Raw genomic sequence first — 19605 nt, 5'->3', positions numbered from 1 at the left:
TTGTTTCAAATATACAAACAAAAAGTTGCAATTAGGTAACATGTAATTAAATCTATGATTAAAACATGATAGAAAAATTTTGTACCAAAAAAAATAAAAAAAACATGATAGAAAAATCTTGCCCTTTCCCACCCTAAATGCATCCCTAAAATAAATCTTCACTTCACTTTAATTAATTAAAGATCAACTTCCCCTACACAAAAATATTCTAATAAATATTTTGGCAAGAGATATTCCATATTCCAGTACCATAAATAATTTTCTGTCCTATTATTTTATGCTTGATTATTTCGCACGAATTAAACAGAATATAAACGAATGAAAGAATAATCAATTTCAACAAATTTATCTTATAAAACATTAGTTATTCACAAGGTCATAGATGTAAAGTAAAATAGCTTGAGAGTGTAGTATAATTATACTTCTTTTTTTAAACTCGTTATCTGGGCCAAAAACTGCGTAATCCAAGGGGTATAAACCCAACATCCACTTGCAGGAGCCACATTTAAAGTCAGGTATGAACATAACACATTGAAATTAACACTAGAGAGAATTGAACCTGAGACCTTGAAATGAGTACACACACTTCAAGGTATCAAGCCAACATCACTATACCAACACAAATGAGTTTAGTATAATTAGATGTTATAAAAACCAATGTGCATATTTTATGGTTAAGTTTGAAGCTTCGTCCGACAATGAGATTACTATTCATCCTTCTCCTGCGAAAGGCCTTTTGAACTTTTTAAGAGCAAATGAGGCTGGAACATTCTTTCCTAGAGAGTAGTTTTGGTTTTGTTGTTGTTCTTCTGTTGTTTTGATTTTAGCCTTGAACAGTAAAAAAAGATGTTACAATTAAAAAATAATAATATTCAATTGAAAACAGAAAATAACATTTATTTTGAGACAACTTCTCAGTAGCAAAACCTGATTATTCATCAAATTCATTTCTCATGTACATGTTTAGACAACAACTTCATGAGATCTTGGTGAACTGTGTATATATTCTTATGCGATTCCCTATTTTCCTGCAATTATTTAAGAACTAATGAGAAAATGAAATGAATCCATGATACGAACATCGAAATTTTCAAATTAACAAGATAAAATGAATAAAAGACAACTTAGACAATCCCTTTTCATTTGATCTTTTAAAATGAAATTCAGTTACAGTTGTCCTATCCAATATAATGATCAACTAATTCAATTTTTATGTTGATATCGGATGGATAAACATGATATAGAAATTTCCTACCGTATGTGACTGATCTTCGCATTGAACCACCTGTAATTTCTTCACCAGATTTGTTCTAAAGGGATTAACTATTATTTCATTATTATTCTAATTTCACGCTAATGGAATATTTACAGTGTAGTTATTGCCCTTTATTAGCCCAGGTCATAGAATAGCTGCCGAATTATAAAGAGAGATGAGAACAAATATTTTCACATGACTTTTTTTTAAAAGTATTTTTAATTTTTTAAGTGAAATAAATTAAACCATAGGATAAATTAATTTCAACAGTTGAAATTTGGGGTAGGACTCATCCTAATGATTTATAAGTCAATAAATAATTTAGAGCTTCGGAAAAAGAAAAAAAAAAATTTAGAGAATTTTTTGAAAGGTACTTGTAATTAAACCATAGAACGAATACATAAAAAGACAATATATGATCATCTCCCCGTTTCAAAATGATTGTCATTTTAATAACTTTTGGGTCTTCTTGTCTTATGTCCTAAGGACAGTAGTTAAGAAATCCAAAATTAGAAGTTTTTCATAGAAAACAACAAAATTGTGATTTCAAAAAGTTGAATAAAGTTAAGCACTTTTGAGACAATTATTTCTAATTAAAATTTAGCATGTACCCATGTTAGCATTTGTCTTGACTTTTTCTTTTCAATTGTACCCTGCAAGTAATACTATGTACACTACTTCTAAAACATTAGTTTTACTTTAGTGGAAAAACAATCAATAATTAATAAGGATAATTTGGTAAAATAATTTTTTTTTCCTTATGATCTTTGCATTTCTTAATATGTGTGAAAATCTTAAACAATGTATATTTCAGTTAAAACTAAGACAAGGGAGTTAATGTCTCACAGTATAAGAAACTACTCACATTCCCTTCAAAATCTTTTGAGACGTTTTCACGAACATTCATCAGAGGTTTTTTATGATTAACCAACCGACCAATAAAAGTGTCGCCTGTTTAAGAATGAACCGAACAACAAAATTGTCAGTCAGATTAACAAATCTCTAACTTTCCTTCAAAAAATTAAAATTAAAATGCAACACTAAACATTAGGAATTGGATTAAATGCAGTCAGTGGGTGCAGTCGGCACCTCTGAATTGTCCAAATAAGAACGGACGGTTGATCTGACAGTTCAAATCTTAAAATAACTTTTGATTTTTGTTTATATAAAATCAAGAGGTCGAAAAGTAGATTGTTAGATCTTGATCGAACGACCTAAAAATTGACGACGGTGTGACAACACCGACTTTTAACTGAACACACCGACTTTTAACTGAACAGAAAGTCAATTCATAAACCCCAAGGGACCATCTAGGAGGTTGAAACATTTTTTATTTTGATTTTAAAAGTAAACAAGTTCGATTAAAACCAGATTGAATTGGTTTTTTACTTAATTGATAAACAGTTTTCACTTAAATTTCAATCATGAAAATAAACTTTATAATTCATGTTTATGTTTTTAACTAATATATAACCACCATTGGTTGTCGACAACCACTCTGACACCATCAATCGCATCTCTTACCACCACAAACTACCACTTCAATTACCGTCGTCAACCACCACTCAAACAACGGTCGATCACAACTCTATCCACATCCGATCGCAAATCAAACCACCACCGACTACCATCATGACCACTACTCCAATTACCGGCTTAGCCACCTTCTATCACCAATACTACCACCATCAATCACCACTATGACTACCTCCAACCACCACATATAACTACTTGATCCACCTACGATCAATAAATTGACCATCATCGAATACTATTCCGACTACTGCCCAGGCCCGGCCTTGGGGGTGCGCAAGCAGCTCAACCAAGCCGGGCCTCCAAAACCTTTGGACCTTGAGAGGAGCACACTTCAAGATCCCAAGTCAATATGTAACGAAAGATTAAGAGAGTCCAATAGTATAGTTATTGGGTCCAAGCCCATTTTAGGGTATGACTCATGGTTTTCTAGAAGGATCTAGAAAGATCCATTTTGATGAGTCATTGGCTAAGTTGTTAGAATCCTTATGCTATAAATAAGTGATTAATCATTGTAATCATTATCAAATGAATGAATGACGAATTTAGTTTATTAGAATAATGTAGTTGTAGTTTATAATATTATCTCTTCCATTTATGAACAACCAAAAAGTTGTTCATAACAATACCACCACGCCAACCCAAGTGGGTTGCAAAAAAACGTAATAGTTAGAAATATAATGTCAAGTTTACAAAAAAATTAAACAATGAACAATAGATTCAAGTAAAATCCAATCTTAAAAAATAAGAGCAATATAAAATTCAAGTAAAGATGCATACGTCTTGAAGGATAAGATAAGAAAAGTAGAACCTGGTGCACAAATAGGTGAAGTAAATTTAGAATATTTGTCATCATTATACAGCATTATTATTTGCCCAGCACGAGCCTCTTGAATGTCCTGCAAGTTTGGCACAAGAATCTCACTCTGTACATTCTTCCTATGTCCCGTAATATTTAACATGTTTGATCATTTCACACATATTGAGAAAAGGGTATAACGGAAAGTTAGAGAATAATACTTTTACTATACTATTAATGTTATTAAATACTGGTGTAATTATGATCACCTATGATGCACAGATACGATATGTTTTGGACATGTATAAAAAATAAAAATAGATAACAATTTTACACTAAGAATGGATATCCCATTTTTAAAAAATATTAATCCTTAGATATTATTCTTCCGAGCAAACCATAGGTTCAATATCTAGTTAGAATTTAAAAACAGATGATAGAGAATAACAATTACTCCCTCCGTTCCTTTTTAACTGTCGCTTTTAGAGAAAAATTTTGTTCCTATTTAACTGTCACTTTCAAAGTTCAATGCAACATTAAATGTTGTTTTACCAATATTACCCTTAGATATTTATTACGGAGAGAGAAACATATGAAATGAAATATTAAATTAATAAGGTCGTTATAGTAAAAGTAAAAACAATTGTATCAAAAGTAATAATATTTATTGATTGTCTTGATTTGTGTAAAATGTCAGAAAGTGACAATTAAAAAGGAACGGAGGTAGTATAATATAGTTCTCAAATCTATAAAGCCATTCTTTCAAAAAAAAAAAAAAAATCTATAAAGCCGTTGAATTTAATGAGAATATACACTAGTCATGATGAAAATCTAAAAACTAACCTTACCATCATGCATCAACAAACGATGAACCTGCATTTCCACAAGAAAGGCTTCAGCCACAAAATCACATTAGTCTCAAAATGCAATGAATGAAAGTAAAGACATGTAAATGATCTTATGAGTGGTATACAACTGCATATTGTTTTCAATCTTGTTCCATGCCCTCATTGAGATAAATAAAAGCTGAAACTAAAATCTGTCTTTGTTGTAGCAATATTTTAAGAGAAAAATACAAAATGAGGTACAAGACCAAAATATGCAAGACGTAACAGTATGAAACACAGACACATCTAGGATTTGGACGCGTCCCTGTGTTCGACGCATCAATATCTAAAACCCGTATGGCTTGTGTCCGATAATTTAGATAGCATCACAAAAAAAATATTCTTTGCTTCGACACACCTTAGTATTCCTTGGACACTATTGATTATTCTCTATTTATTAAGGTTGATTTAGTTTCCTTATTTTGCTTTCTTGAGAGATTCTCTCTTGTATGTAAGTTTGCATATATCATTTTAATAAACAAGCTATTCATTCTAAATTACTCAAGCTGGTACTGGAGCTCTCTGGTGAGGTACCTTCCGTTGTTTCGGTTTCGGGGTTTCAGCCGCTGCAAGCGGTGATCCATTGTTGTTTTAAATGCAGTCAGAGTAACTGCCAGTCCATTACCGCCATGCGTCCCCTCCGTCAGTTTTTGTTCAAGGTTCTGTTGGGACACCTTCCAGTTTTTTGGGTCTCACGTTTGAGGTGCGTTTCAGTGGTTTTCGCTTCAGATGTGTCGGTTCTTGAGTTGGCTCACTGTTTCCTGTTTCTGCAACTCTTGATCACGTTTGAGAAGGTTTTTTTGCGTTTCCTTGTTGATGGTTTCCTTTTGGTAAATTATTGTTGTGTTTTGGATCCACCGTGCAGATCTGCACATTTATCACTATTGTTGAACGGCTTACGGTTTGTTTATTCATTATTTTTATTTGAATTCGATGGCTGCCCAAAATGTTTTAACTTTGGTCGCATTGGCTCATTTCAATAATTCTACAATTTGCTTATCTCACTCTATAGGGGATCATGGATTTTTTATTCGGGTGCTTGCTTCTGATCATGTAGTTGGCAATCCTTCTCTTATTTATAACTTGTTCCCTCCTAAAATACTTCACATCATTACCCTTGCTAATGGTTCTAAGGCACAGGTAACTGGTATTGGTCAAGCTTCACCTTTGTCATCTCTATCGTTGGATTATGTGTTATTTGTACCTGACTGCCCCTTCAATTTGATTTCAATTAACAAGTTTACTCGTTCTCTCAACTGTTACATAACATTTACTTCAGGTTCTCTCTTTATAAAAGACCAAAGAACAGGAAATAAATTGGAGCAGGCTCTGAACAACAATGTCTCTATTACCTTGAATTACCTTCACCAACTGTATGCAATGTTTTTGCATCTCCAAATATCATTCACCATCTTTTGGGTCATCTAAGTCTAGATAAGTTAAAAGTGTTGGTTCTGTAACTCTCACATTTAAAAATTGTTGAATGTGAGTCGTGTCAGCCAGTGGCGGAGCCACATGGGGACTGGGGCTGGCCATGGCCTACCCATTATTTTTGGGAAATTACTATTATACCCTCAATGTTATTTGAAAATTACAAGCATGCCATTCCTAGTTTTGTTGCGGGCTTTGCTGTGTGTGCAGGAACTTCTCTTCTAATTTGATTATTTGTGTAGGCTCTTATATAGTACATGATTTCTTTTGCCTATGTCCGTATTGCTCATTTTGTTGAAGGAGGATCTCGTGTTTTGGAGACTCTTGATCTTTTATTATACTTTTTTAGTCTAGATCTTTTTTAAAGCTTTGGAGTTTATTGCTGACAGAATCTCAACCATAATTGGCACAGGTGGGCATATTGATTTTTAGCAGGAGCTTGTTGGCTGCTTTGTGTTGGCTTGTTCCTTCATTTTGTACCTATCTTTAGGAATCTCTTGAGTTTGTATATTTTTTGGTTAGAGGTGTTGTTCTGCTTATCATTATTTGTATCTTTTGTCTCACTCAAAGTATGCCTTATGCTTTGTGGTGAGACTTTGAGTAATAAAATCTTCTTTGCTTTTTTTAAAAAAAATATAAATAAATAAATTCGCTGTTTGATAAAAATATTATGACTTATATATTTTAGTTTATTTGATAGCGGCCATCCCAATTTTTTTTGCCTGGCTCCGCCACTGGTGTCAGCTTGGCAAACATGTTCAGACATCTTTTCAAAGCAGTGTCAATTACAGATCCAAGCATGCCTTTGATATTGTGCATTCTGATATTTGGGGTCCTAGTCGCATGCCCTCTAATTTAGGATACAAGTATTATGTTACTTTCATCGATGATTTCTCTCGGTGTACTTGGATAACCTTATTGAAGAATCGTTCATAATTGTTTGGTGCATTTAAGACTTTTTGTTCAAAGATGAAGACTCAATTTAGGAAAACAATCAATGTTTTGAGAAGTGACAATGCCAAAGAATACTTTTCTACACAATTCAACTCCAATTTGATTTCTCATGGTATCACACATCAATCTAGTTGTCTGAACACACCGCAACAAAATGGTGTCGCTAAGCAGAAACATCGTCATCTAGTTGATACAGCTCAAACCTTATTGATCAATGGCCTTTGAAATTTTGGGGTGATGCGGTTCTCACAGCTTGTTATTTGATCAACTGCATGTCATCATCAGTCTTGGATAATGAGATTCCCAATTCTCTCTTGTTTCCTAACGACCCCTTTTATTATGTCCCACTTCGAGTTTTTGGCTCTACTTGTTTTGTTCATGATCTTTCTCCTAGTCGTGATAAACTGTCTGTGTGCTATCAAGTGTGTATTTTTGGGGTACTCCAGAGTTCAAAAAAGGTATCGGTGTTATTGTCCATCTACAAATCGTTTTTGTCTCTACAGATGTTACTTTCTTTGAGGATACACCTTTCTTTGTGACACCAACTACATCTGATTCTACTTCTCATGTGATACCAATTCCTCTATTTGAACCATTTGTCCCTACTCAGAGACCTCCACGATCACAAAGTAGTTCTGAGTTTCGTCGTTTATCGTGTAGTATATGTAGTTGACATTGTTATCACTGGTAATGATCAAGAAAACATTTATTCAACCACTTTCAAACAAAAAATTTAGGTTGATTGCGTTATTTTCTTGGGATTGAAGTAGCTTAGTCCCAAAAAGGCATTGCTATTTCTCAGAGAAAATACGTTCTCGATATCTTGGAAGAGACGGGGATGCTTGATTGTAAACCGGTTCATACTCCTATGGACCCCAATGTGAAGCTTTTACATAATCAAGGAGTTGTATCTTGACCCAGGCATATATAAGTAGTTAGTTGGGAAGCTTAACTAACTCACTATGACTAGACCGTATTTCGATTGTTGATAGCGTTGTGAGTCAAATTTTGAACTCACAATGCGATAGCCAATGGAATGTCGTGTTTCGGATCTTGAGGTATATTAAAAGGTCACCTAGAAAATGACATGTTTATTGAGACAGCCCATACCAGTATTGTTGGATATTCATATGCAGAATGGGCAGGTGATATGAATGATAGAAGATCTACTTCATGTTATTGTGTTCTAATGGGAGGAAACTTAATTTCATGGAAAAGTAAAAAGCAAACTGTTGTTGCAAGGTCAAGTACTGAGGCGGAGTACCGTGTTACGGCACACAGTACTTGTGAACTTTTATGGTTGAAGCATTTGTTGGAAGAGTTGAAATTTGGTGAACTAGGTCCTATGGAACTTGAAGTTTGATAATCAGTTGGCATTGTATCTTTCGTCAAATCCAGTTTTTCATGAGAGGACAAAACACATAGAAAATGATTGTCACTTTATCAGAGAGAAGATACTTCCCAACATCATTAAAACCTCTTCAATGAGCTCCAATGATCAGCTAGATGATATCTTCACAAAACCTCAATGGGGGCCTCGAATTGATATTATATGTAACAAGCTGGATGCATATGATATATATGCTCCAACTTGAGGAGGAGGAGGAGGAGGAGGAGGGAGGGAGGGAGGGAGGGAGGGGGAGGGGTGTTGATTACTCTCTATGATTTAGTTTCCTTATTTTGCTTTCTTGAGAGATTCTCTCTTGTATATAAGTTTGTATACATCATTGTAATAAACAAGTTATTCATTCTAAATTAAGTGACACATTTACGACAAAGGTGGAAATAAGAGGATTAAAGACGTTAAATTTGATTACATCATTTATAGTTTTTAGGTAGTGGATGGATTAATGAAGGCATCATATCTTGTTCTAGATTTTTTTGTAATGAAACAAATGGTTCGATGTAGCTGCTCATATATGTTTTGATACACAATTTAGATATTTTATAAATAATCATATTTTATTTGTGTCAGAGTCCATACGTCATAGAAAAACATTAAAAGTAGGGTTAAATAGATAGCTTTTCCATGTAGGATAAGTTTTCGGTAAACAATTGATAATACTTGTAGGAAATAGCAAGTAAGGATTTAAATACATGCAGGGACTACTGTGAATTGGATAATCCGAGGGTATATTAATGTTGTAAGATCCCATAACTTTGTACACCTTTTGAAATTTATTCTTCCCATTACAGGATTTATTAAAAACAGTAATTATAGGATTTTTTTTTTTTAAAAAAAAGTCAAGAATGCAATCAAACAAGAACAAAGAGAAGCCTTAAACTTACCCATTTTTTCTCGCCAGTTCTAACATTTACTATACAATCCCCCTCTCGAAGGACACCCTCGTAAATTCTTCACCCAAAAAAAAAAATATATTAATATAAATAAAATAAAAAAAATAATGATATTGGAAAAGAATTTAACAATATTTAAAGGTTCTCATACCTTAGACATGTCGTTAACAAATCATCCAACAATTCCGCCTTAAATGTGACCACCGATGCCACAAGTGGTTTATCAGGACTTTCATGTAAATAAACCTTGACAAGTATACACCATTAAAATAACCTAATATTGTTCTTTTTTTAGTATATTAAAAAATAGTATAACAAGCATGTTTATCATGATTTTATGCAATTGTGCATTTTTTTCTATTCTGTGGTGCCTAGAATTCGAGAGTGTAGAAATACGCAGTCTCTTTTGCTAAGAACCCTGAGTTTGTCTCTGAGACTACAAATGGAACCTTGTGCAAAGGCTTTGTCAGAATTATAGGTACCTTACATGTTCTAGTAGGCCCAATTGTCTTAAGGCCCGCTTCGAATCATCCAAAGAGGGAAATTAGAGAAGGGGAAAATTCAGCTGAGAGTGAGAGAGTGAGTTTGTTATATCGGGTAGAGGATAGAATAATAAAGTATCTGGAAACTTATTGTTGAGATAATTGAGGTAAGAGAATACTCTTCTTTGGGCTGTGTGGATGTTATTTGTAACAGGAATTAAGTATTAGTTGTTAACTTATTTTAAATGTTAGTTTTACTCTATATAATTTTTCCCTTTAGCCTTGAGAGTTGTATTTAAATTTGACCTTGTGCCTCATTAGCAATCAATCAACATTTCAAGAGCAATCTTCTTCTCCCTAAAACTCCCATCCTCTACAATTCTAACATAATTTCTTAGACTTGGATTTTATTGGTTCGTCTCTAGAATCCATTTTCCCAATCGAGTGCGCATGATGGATGCTAATCAGAATCCAATGAAAATTGAGTGCTCCTGAAGTGGGAGACAAGATGAAAATTTTGAATTCTAACATAATCTCTCTATTTCCCTCTGCTTAACAGCCACAAAAGAGATTGAGATATCATTCAACTTCAGGTTTTGCTTCCTGCACAATCTTTGAATATGGATGATACCAATCCTTCACCATTGAGCCCTCTATTCCATACAGTTAGATCACATCAAAACCAGGACGATTCCAGCAAAACCCAAATGCAGAAGCACTAACCCTTAGTTCTTACGAAGCCAACCCAACATGATAGCTTAAATTTGAGGGCCCAGCTCTACCCCAAAATTCTCAGCCTGATTTTTTTGATTAATAGGGATATAAAGTTTTTTAAGTTAACCTTTCTTCATTAAATTTGGATTTGGTTGTTTAGGGGATGAGCAGGAAACTTATAATGTTGTACTGCTCATGTATCAATGTATTAATGTCTAATATTGATATTTCACCATCTTAGCAGTGAATCTTAAAGAAATTGGCCTCCAAATTCAGAACAGCTTTTGCAATTTCTGACAATCATGATAACAACATAATATAAAATCAAAAAAGTTTTAAAGTTTGTCTGAATCAGGTACCTTCACCCCGTCCTTTGTTTTGTCGAGAGCATACTTACTAACTTCACTCGGGCATGGCAAATATCGAAGTACACCATCCAGTAGTGGTTGTGGCCCCTGTACACAGAAAAGGAAAAATATAAGACTGATAAACAATTAAGTTGTTTGTATATATTATGTGAAGAATAGTAAAAAGGAATTTTTCTGAAAGTGCTTGAGTTGCAGAGTAAGCTACTTCAATGTATCTTAAGGAAGAATTCCTACCCAACAACATGCTTGCTTAATTTATATACATGGTAACTACAATGATAGTAAATGAAAGATGCAATTTAAATGGGGCAATTAAGATAGCCCTATTTCCTAAGATACATTGAACTTGTTCTCCTTGCTCTACATTGGATTTAAATTATTTGGGAAGTGGTGCGTTAAAGGGGTCTAGGAAAGTGAAGCATTAATGAGTTTTTTGTTTCCGTCGTATTATTCAAGCAAAAATTAGCATATTCAAATAGCAGCCATCGCAGATTATGGTGGAGGACTTTTAGCCAACAGCTCTTGCCTGTTTGTGACGGATGGCCATAAGTGCCACGTCAATTGATAATAATAATTTGCGAAGGATAACTTCATGGCGTTTTATGGTGGAAACAGTGACAAAATGAAACAAGCATGGCCCTCACTCACTTCCCCTCCTAAGGCTTTGTTTGCAAGTTTGGAGGGGAGGGGAAGGAAAGACTTTGAGGGTTGGAAAATATGAGGGAAAATGGAGAAATCTTTTAAATTTTTTAAAAGCCTAACTCCTCCTTACAATCGGGTCACCTACCATTTATATATACGCACCAAGCCCAATTGTGTTGGGGCGTGAGGGGGTGTATTGGGAAAAACCCAAGTCCCACATTGAATAGATAGGACTCTTGATAAGAGTTCATAAAGAGGAGGCACTTCTCACCTTACAAAGCCTGATAAAAGTTTATAAAGAGGAGGCACTTCTCACCTTACAAAGCCGGTTTTGTAAGGATGAGCTAGGCCCAACTCAAAATTCAAAAAAAATCATAGCATTAAGTCAAAAATAAAGAAAGAGATCATGATATCTATCCAATAAAGGTGAGAAATGAAGGTAAAGACTATACTGCAAAGAACACATGAATTCAAGGTAATTCAGTGATTACCTTTTTGAAAGCACTACCCATGAGTACAGGTATAAATTTCCGTGCTATGGTAGCCCTACGAACTGCTTCCTACACAACACAAATTGATAACAAGAAAACTATTTAAAAAAGTAAAATTCAAAGGGGGGCAAGGAAGTAACAACTATTTGTCATATATCGCTATCTGAAAACGCACAAGTAAAGAAAAATGTAGTTTAGAATCTATTGGTGATTTGGTGATTACACCAAACGACAACGTGAATGACACATATAAGAGTAAAACATAAATTGAGGTGTCACTATTAGAACATTTAGATGAAATCATATGCAAAAAGCAATACACAAAACTTGAGACATATTATTTATTTACTTGAAAAAAAAACTTGATATATTCTTCATTTACTTGAAAAAGCCAGAGCTTAAAGATACAATGATAATTGATCTAAGGTATAATTAATAAGTTGTAAAACCAAAACGCACAACAAAACCAAGGAAAAGAAGAAAATGCATGACGTGATAAAACATACAACACGGCAAAAGGGTCGGAAATAGAGTAGAGCTGGCCGCGAAGGACCTTAGAATCTGACACATGGTCATAAAAGCGGCAAGCATATGGTCTGCAATGATTTGAGCAGCAAATTCAAGAGAGGCAGAAGGCGAAGACATGCAATGGGCATGAAATAAAAAATTTGAGGGTGCTGCAGGAAGCTTTATCGAAAATGCATCTGACTTCAGAGATGCATGAACAAGAATTGGATTTTCCAAACGATCTAACCCTAAAATGTAGTGCATGCATAAAATGGATTTGAATCAAGAAATTGTCCTTCAACTTCATCCGAGAGCTTGAGAACTAATTAAGGGCAACATTAGACTATATGCCTAATTAGACTATTTACGACCGCTGATGCAAAGCAATTAATTAGGTTAGTTCAAACAATGTTTGGATAAACTATTAACTTGTATATATGGGCATGCTAATGCACACCCACTCAAAAATCAGGTGTGTATTTGCATGGAACACATTTTTGTTTTGGTAACAAAACAAATTCTCTCTCATCAAAAGTAATTATGCAAAGATTATGAAATTTGTATGGATTATAGAATTTCTATGGTTTATGAAATTTGAATGGATTATATGCATGGATGTTTAGAAGTTCGAGTTTTTAGGTAATTAAAAAAAAAATCCAGTGATATCCACGAATACCCATGGATACCCCAAAACTCTTGGATTACCTGTATTGCGGGACTCGCTAGAGTACAGGACTGACACGGGTACCATATTTATCTAACAGGGCAGGGACGGATATCATACTACTTGTACCCATGGATAACCATTGTCATCACTACTCTCCGTCTCCACTAATGTGAAGACATAAAATCGAATACCACTACTAAGTCTCATACCCCTTCATAACAATATTATAACTGCTTCTACCAAAAAAAAATATTATAACTGCCTAATAACTCCTAGGGGTGTTTGCCGGTTTGGTTCGGGTTTGAGTGAACATGTTGCCCAAACCGATCAAAAGTACATAGATTGGTTTCGATGGGATTTACACGTTTATGGGATAAAGCCCAAACAGAACCAAATTGATGAATAACTGGTTGGTTTGGGCCAGGTTATACAAAATTTTAAAATTACAACACTTCAATAATCAAAGTCTCGCACTAATTGTAGCCAAAAGTGTATGGTCATTTCTTCATCTCTCTGTTTGTGACTTTGGGAACAAAAACACCCCTATCTTAGCATGTTTTCATTTTGGATTGAATTTCTATTTTGTTAAAGCTAGCTTGTACAGTTTGGGAAAGGGTTTTGATTGATCAAAAAGAAGAATCTACTACAACCGATATGCCCTTAGGCACGGCCATACATAACATAGAAAAAACACTTGGAAAGGGTGGACAGTTAGCTAGATCAGTTGGTGCTGTAGCGAAACTGATTGCAAAAGAGGGGAAATCGGCAACATTAAAATTACCTTCTGGAGAGGTTCGATTGATCTCAAAAAACTGCTCAACAACAGTAGGACAAATAGGGAATGTTGGAGTAAACCAAAAAAGTTTGGGCAGAGCCGGAGCTAAACGTTGATTAGGTAAGCGTCATGTAGTAGTAGTAGTAGTTATGAACCCTGTAGACCACCCACATGATGGTGCTGAAGGGAGGGCCCCGATTGATAGGAAAAAAAAATGTCTCATATCGGATAAATGATGACATTGTTTACAAGTGGGGGGCAATCCTAACCTCAAAAGCCAATTTTGTGGGGTTGTGTTAAACCCATGGATACCTCCATACCTGTGAATTACCTGTATTGCGATACCCGTGCAGGTACGAGTACAGACACGGGTATCATATTTATCTGACGGGGAGGGGACGGATATCATACTACCCTTACCCATGATACCCATTGACATCCCTAGGTAGAAGAGTCCAATATCAAATAAAAAATGGCATAAACATGTGTTTATAAGTGCGGGTAATCTTCAAACACTTTCCAAATAAATACCCACAATTGTGTCTCTCTTTTCCTTACATTTTCTTTCTTCCGTGCACTCTCCAAACTTTGGGTGTATCATGCCTAAAGCCCTATAATACATTCCCTTCTATGCATTAGGCCTATCATAAAACTCCAAAAGAGAAAAAAAAAAAAAAAAAACAATTATTATTTGCACACCTCAAGAACAGCCGATGATATGGTTTTGCCACAATGAAAAGCCTCAGCAAGTTCACCGTCAACCTCTGAGACAGTTTCTATGAGTTCACGCCTTTTATCTAACACCAAGGCTTCCATATCTGCTGGAACTTCTTCGGCAACAACATTATCACTGCAATATGCAACAACATACTAATTTGAAGAATAATGCCAACGAAACTTAACCACGGGAGTAACCGATACAAAAGTTTCAGAAAAAACAGACCATTGAAAAAAGTATGCCTTTAACTGCACGAGATCAACGAGCCCTTGAAAATCACCTTCCAGGCCTATTGGAACTTGGATTGTTGCACAATGATGCCCAAGCTTGGATCTTGCCTAAAAAACAAAACAAAATAGTCTAAAAGTAAAAACAATAATTTGAGTTATAAAAATGCCCAAAGTCAATATAAATTATTATAGGTTACTAAATCTATATTTAAGTTAGGGATTATGTGTATAAAAATAGAGACAAACTCAAGAAAATACTTTATACAACACACTAACACCTTAAAATAAATCATTTGATTTACTTTATTTAATTCTATGTTATATATTTTTCTTAATAAATTTTTTAAGATAATTTTAAATATTGTTTAACTCATACACGAACAATATTATGATACCCGCAAATATAAGCACATAACACCGTTCGAATATTTTTAATTATTTTTTCATATAAAATTGTTAAAGATTTTGTAGAAATGTTATATTAATGTTAATTTTTTAAAAATACTCCATGTAACACATTAACGCCTTTAAAAAAATTCATATAATTAGCTTAATTTATTTGTATGTTATATGTTTTTCTTAATAAAAATAGTATTTATTTAAGATGATTTGAATTTATTATAAAACTCATACACGAAAAAATATTGCTGCTAGATAATTAGTTAAAATTACCGTTTTTTTATATTACCCAAATAGTAATTGGAACAATATTATGATACCTGCAAATATAAGCACATAATGTTTATAATTGACCCAGTTTGAATATTTGTTCTATGATTTTATTTTAAATATAATATTTCCGAGTACCGCTTATATCACCACCACACAACAACCCACACCACCCTGCACGGCACAACCGCGCTACCCGTGTTGTATGTATCTCGACTAGTTTATTATAAAACAAAACAACTTTGAAAGAACAAGAACGATAACCCTCATCAGTCTCAAGTTTACCTGATTTAAAACTACCCACGGATTTGCTCCTTTCTTATCAAGTTTATCGATAAATACAAGTCTTGGAATTTCATAACTTTTCATATGCTGATCGACATCTGTTGATTTCATATGCACCCCACTGACACTTGAAAGAACAAGAATGGCACCATCAAAAAAATGCAAAGCCCTCTGAACGTCAATGGTGAAATCAACATGTTTGAATGTGTCAATTATGTTAATCTGCGAGACAAATATTAAAGGATTAACAAGAAAAGTAAATGTAAGAAAAACAAAAACAAATACCAACAAAGAGGATTTGGATGGGGACTAAAATTGAATTTTGAAAGCAAAAATGAAGAAAACCTGTGTGGGACTAAACTTGAAAATTATGAATTTTGTAGGACTACTAACACGTATAACCCTAAACTTAATCAATATGCAAAAAGAATTGCTTTTAGTTTTTTTTTTTTTTTTCAAGTAACCTAGTGACTAGAGAAATTCAAATTTAAGGTGAATAAGTGGGGTGTCAAGGATTCAAACCCCGGCCCCTGCACATATTGTGTATTATCCCCTTAGACAAAATTGAATATCTAATGACTTCAATATGAAGTAGGCCTGTAAATATGCTTCCAGGCAGGTCATGCTTTTAAACAATTGAATATCTAATGACTTTAATATGAAGTAGGCCAGGCAGGTCATGCTTAGGGGTGTAACGGTTTGGATTGGTTTTCAGTCAAAAAAATGTCTGAACCGATGAAATATTCATCGGTTCGGATTGGTTTGGTTTTCACTGTTTTTCAAAAAAGAAACCGAACCAAACTAATCGGTTTGGTTCGGTTTGGATTGGTTCGGTTGATCGGTTTGTTTAATAATATAATTAAAAAAAATTCATATTCACACAAAAATATTTCATAGAACTTTGTATAATTGTATTTCATATTTTGTTTTTTCATGTTCTCTATTTTTCAAACAACTTTTCATAACTAACTTTACTCAATATTTCATACATATGATCCAAAATTCATTCATCCATCATTCTTCAAAAACAACTTCATCAAACTTAAATATTTCAATCATCCATGATACATACATGCATCATTCATCAACAACACAAAAATTCCAAAAAGCACATCCTAAAATTAAAACATAGTCAAAATAACAAATCAATAGCATAAACATGATAAAACTAACCAAGAGATAAATGATCGCAGCGGTGGCCGGTGGTGAACAATTGGTTTGGTGTGGTTGATGGCTAGGGTTTATTTTTTAGTAGAAATGAAAAAGTCTGATGAGATGAGATGAAGATAATGATGAGAGAAAGTGAATGGATTAAAAAGTATTTTATGTTGGACTTTAATTTTGGGATTAACCATAAGTTTGTGTGAGGTAGGATAATATAAATACTAGTAAAATAAGGAGTGGGGTTATCATCGGATTGGTTCATCGGTTTCACGGATCTCGAAATGAAAAACCATGAACCAAACCAAAGTAGATTGGTTTTGATTGGTACGGATCGGTTTCAAACCGAACCAAACAAGGTCGGATATTTTTTCCGTTTGGTTCGGTTTGGACTTTCGGTTTCGTTGGTTTAGTCCGAACCGCTTACACCCTTAGTCATGCTTTTAAACAAGTCAGGCCAAAAAAATAGGCCTATGAAAGGCAGCTTGCAAAAATTTCCTTAGGCCAGGCTCAGGCCTATCAAAGTCTGGTCTAGCCTATTCCCACCCCTATTAAGGACCCTCCTATGGAGGTAGAAAAAATAAGTCCTTAATAAGAAAGGGACAACTGTATAAAGACCCTCTCTCTCCTAGACAACTAACAGATCCCACGTATAAAAGAAGTAATTGAGTCCTTATTAATGTATTGATATTGGAGTCATTGAGTCTTTGATAAATACTTTCATAAAAAAATTAAAAATAAATGATGTGTACACGTAGGGTCCATTTAAGGAATCGACTACCATTGTGGATGTTTGAAGCACCCAAAAGTCACTCCTTGAAAATCAATTCATTAAATCAATTCATTAAGACTCACGTAACTTTAAAAAGTCAATGTAAATCGATTTCATTCAGTTCTTCAAAAATTGTATGAATTTGAACTGTTAAATTGTTTTTCAATGGCTATGATTGTCTCCTGGGTGGAGCAGTTACAGCAATTCTAACAATAAAACTATTTGATTAACAAAATAAAGTTAACAAACAAAAAAAAAGTGAGATTCCAGAAGAAAAAAAGGTTATTTGATCAAATAACTGGAATTTCACTTTAATTTTTGGTGTTTTTTTGGTGGGGAGAGCAATTTTATGTGTGAAAAGAGCAATGCAATTTTCTCACCTAAAAGCCTCCACCCTGTTCCCTTTAATAAAACATGAAACTAAAATCTGATTTATATTATATTATTATTGCTACCTTGCAGTCTTTCCAAAAAGTGGAAGTAAGACCAAGCTGGACTTCCTCATAGAAATCTACCGGGAACAATCCGCAAAATTGTTTCGATCCCTCCACGTGATAGTCCTCCTCTGTCAATCGCTTGTAAAGCTCTGTCGCTTCCTCCTCTCCGTAAAACTTTCTGAATTGCTCGGAAAACTCTGTCAATACGTCGTGAAACTCAATCAATCCCTTGGGAAAGTCCTTGAGCCGACCTGCATAAAACAGGCTCCTCACCTCACCTGACACCAGCTTAGGTTGTATGAGTCCCGAGATCCAGATGTTGCGCATCCTCTTTGAATCCTCGGAGAAGTTACGGAGGTGGAACTTCGTGGCGGTGGAGGAACGTGCTGTATTGTGGTACAATAGCCGCGGTACGAAGGACCTCGAGAAACGAGCCATCGTGAAGGGACGGGGAGAAGATATCTTGGTTAGGGTCAGGAAAAAAATTTATAATCAAAATTTAACTCTAGGGACGCACAAGTGTTAAATAATTTTTATTTTTATTTTATGGGAAATGTTAACCATTGTCCTTGGGGCATTAGATAAAGGAACAAAAATAGAAATTTTGTGTTGAAAAGTGATAAAAAGTGGTCAAATCAACTTGTAAAAAGTTTACAAATTATTATTTTCAATGTAAAACTACTAATTTTGGTTTACCTTAATCATTGCCCTGAAGGCAACGGTTAGCAAGACTCTTATTTTATATACAAAACACCTTTTAAGATTAGCATCAATTGCTGCACACTTTGGACTCTATCAAATAATTTTTATTTCATATAAAATAATTTAGTGATTATATTTTATAGATTTTACTGAAAAATTAGAATCTATTTTAATTTTTTTATCGTAATAAAAATCACTTTTTAAATTGATTTTTTTCTTAAAAAGAGATAACAAACATGTTCTTTATATGCTTATATCAAACAAATGTTTATGTACACTAGTACTTAGACCCGTGCAATGCACGAGAAGTAAATTATCTTAATTGTTAAACAAATGTTTACGTTGTTTTAAGTTGTTTACTTGTTTTTTTAATGCATTTTTTACTTTTTTTTTTAAGTTATCTTCCATAAAAATTCTCCAAAAACACAGTCAAGTTCACTTTGGATTATATAATCCAATTTTTTGTCTAATTCGGATTATATAATCCGAATACACTTAGTTTTTTTTACGGTGGTGTTCCACCAAAGGTTTGGATGGTTAGTGGAGTGTTTAATGCATTTTTTGAAAGTTGGACGGTGGAACACCTTTTATTTGACAATAGTTATGATGTAGGACTTGTTTTAAGCTATAAATAGGCTTGCATCTTCAACAAATCCCTTCATTCTTCAGTTCACCTCTTTTCTTACTTTTTCTTCATCGTTTTTTAGTTTTTAGGAGTTTTTATGGTGTCATGGTCATTGTTGACCGTACATATAATCCCTGCAATTGCTTTGCAGCTTATGCGGGGATTATACGACGGTTAACAGAGACCTTTGACATCAAACCAAA

At 34.0% G+C, this 19605-nt stretch overlaps 1 protein-coding gene across 22 annotated transcripts; it reads right to left on the bottom strand.

Annotated features, from left to right (window-relative positions):
* Positions 1-334: 334 nt before the first annotated feature.
* Positions 335-18569, bottom strand: LOC146943639 (elongation factor G-2, mitochondrial-like). Of its 22 annotated transcripts, none has more exons than XR_015025666.1 (14): positions 18354-18569; positions 18094-18272; positions 15706-15927; positions 14747-14859; positions 14503-14653; positions 11855-11923; positions 10713-10808; positions 9309-9403; positions 9149-9215; positions 4436-4480; positions 3600-3687; positions 2121-2206; positions 928-1028; positions 335-828 (listed from the first exon to the last, which is right to left on the bottom strand). XR_015025666.1 is itself a non-coding variant. In XM_085741910.1 (14 exons), the coding sequence occupies exons 1-13, from the start codon at positions 18511-18513 to the stop codon at positions 945-947; spliced, it is 1440 nt and encodes a 479-aa protein (XP_085598036.1). In that variant the 5' UTR covers positions 18514-18569; the 3' UTR covers positions 335-828; positions 928-944. The 22 variants fall into 22 exon arrangements, 9 of the variants coding, with proteins under 9 accessions (XP_085598036.1, XP_085598034.1, XP_085598035.1 ...); XR_015025664.1 differs by having other exon boundaries at positions 4436-4460; XM_085741910.1 differs by having other exon boundaries at positions 4431-4460.
* Positions 18570-19605: the final 1036 nt, after the last annotated feature.

This window comes from Medicago sativa, chromosome 2 (assembly GCF_051527215.1).
Source record: "Medicago sativa cultivar Bolivia chromosome 2, Bolivia_mono, whole genome shotgun sequence".
Taxonomy (NCBI): Eukaryota; Viridiplantae; Streptophyta; class Magnoliopsida; order Fabales; family Fabaceae; genus Medicago; species Medicago sativa.
This window is presented reverse-complemented; position numbering and strand designations above follow the sequence as displayed.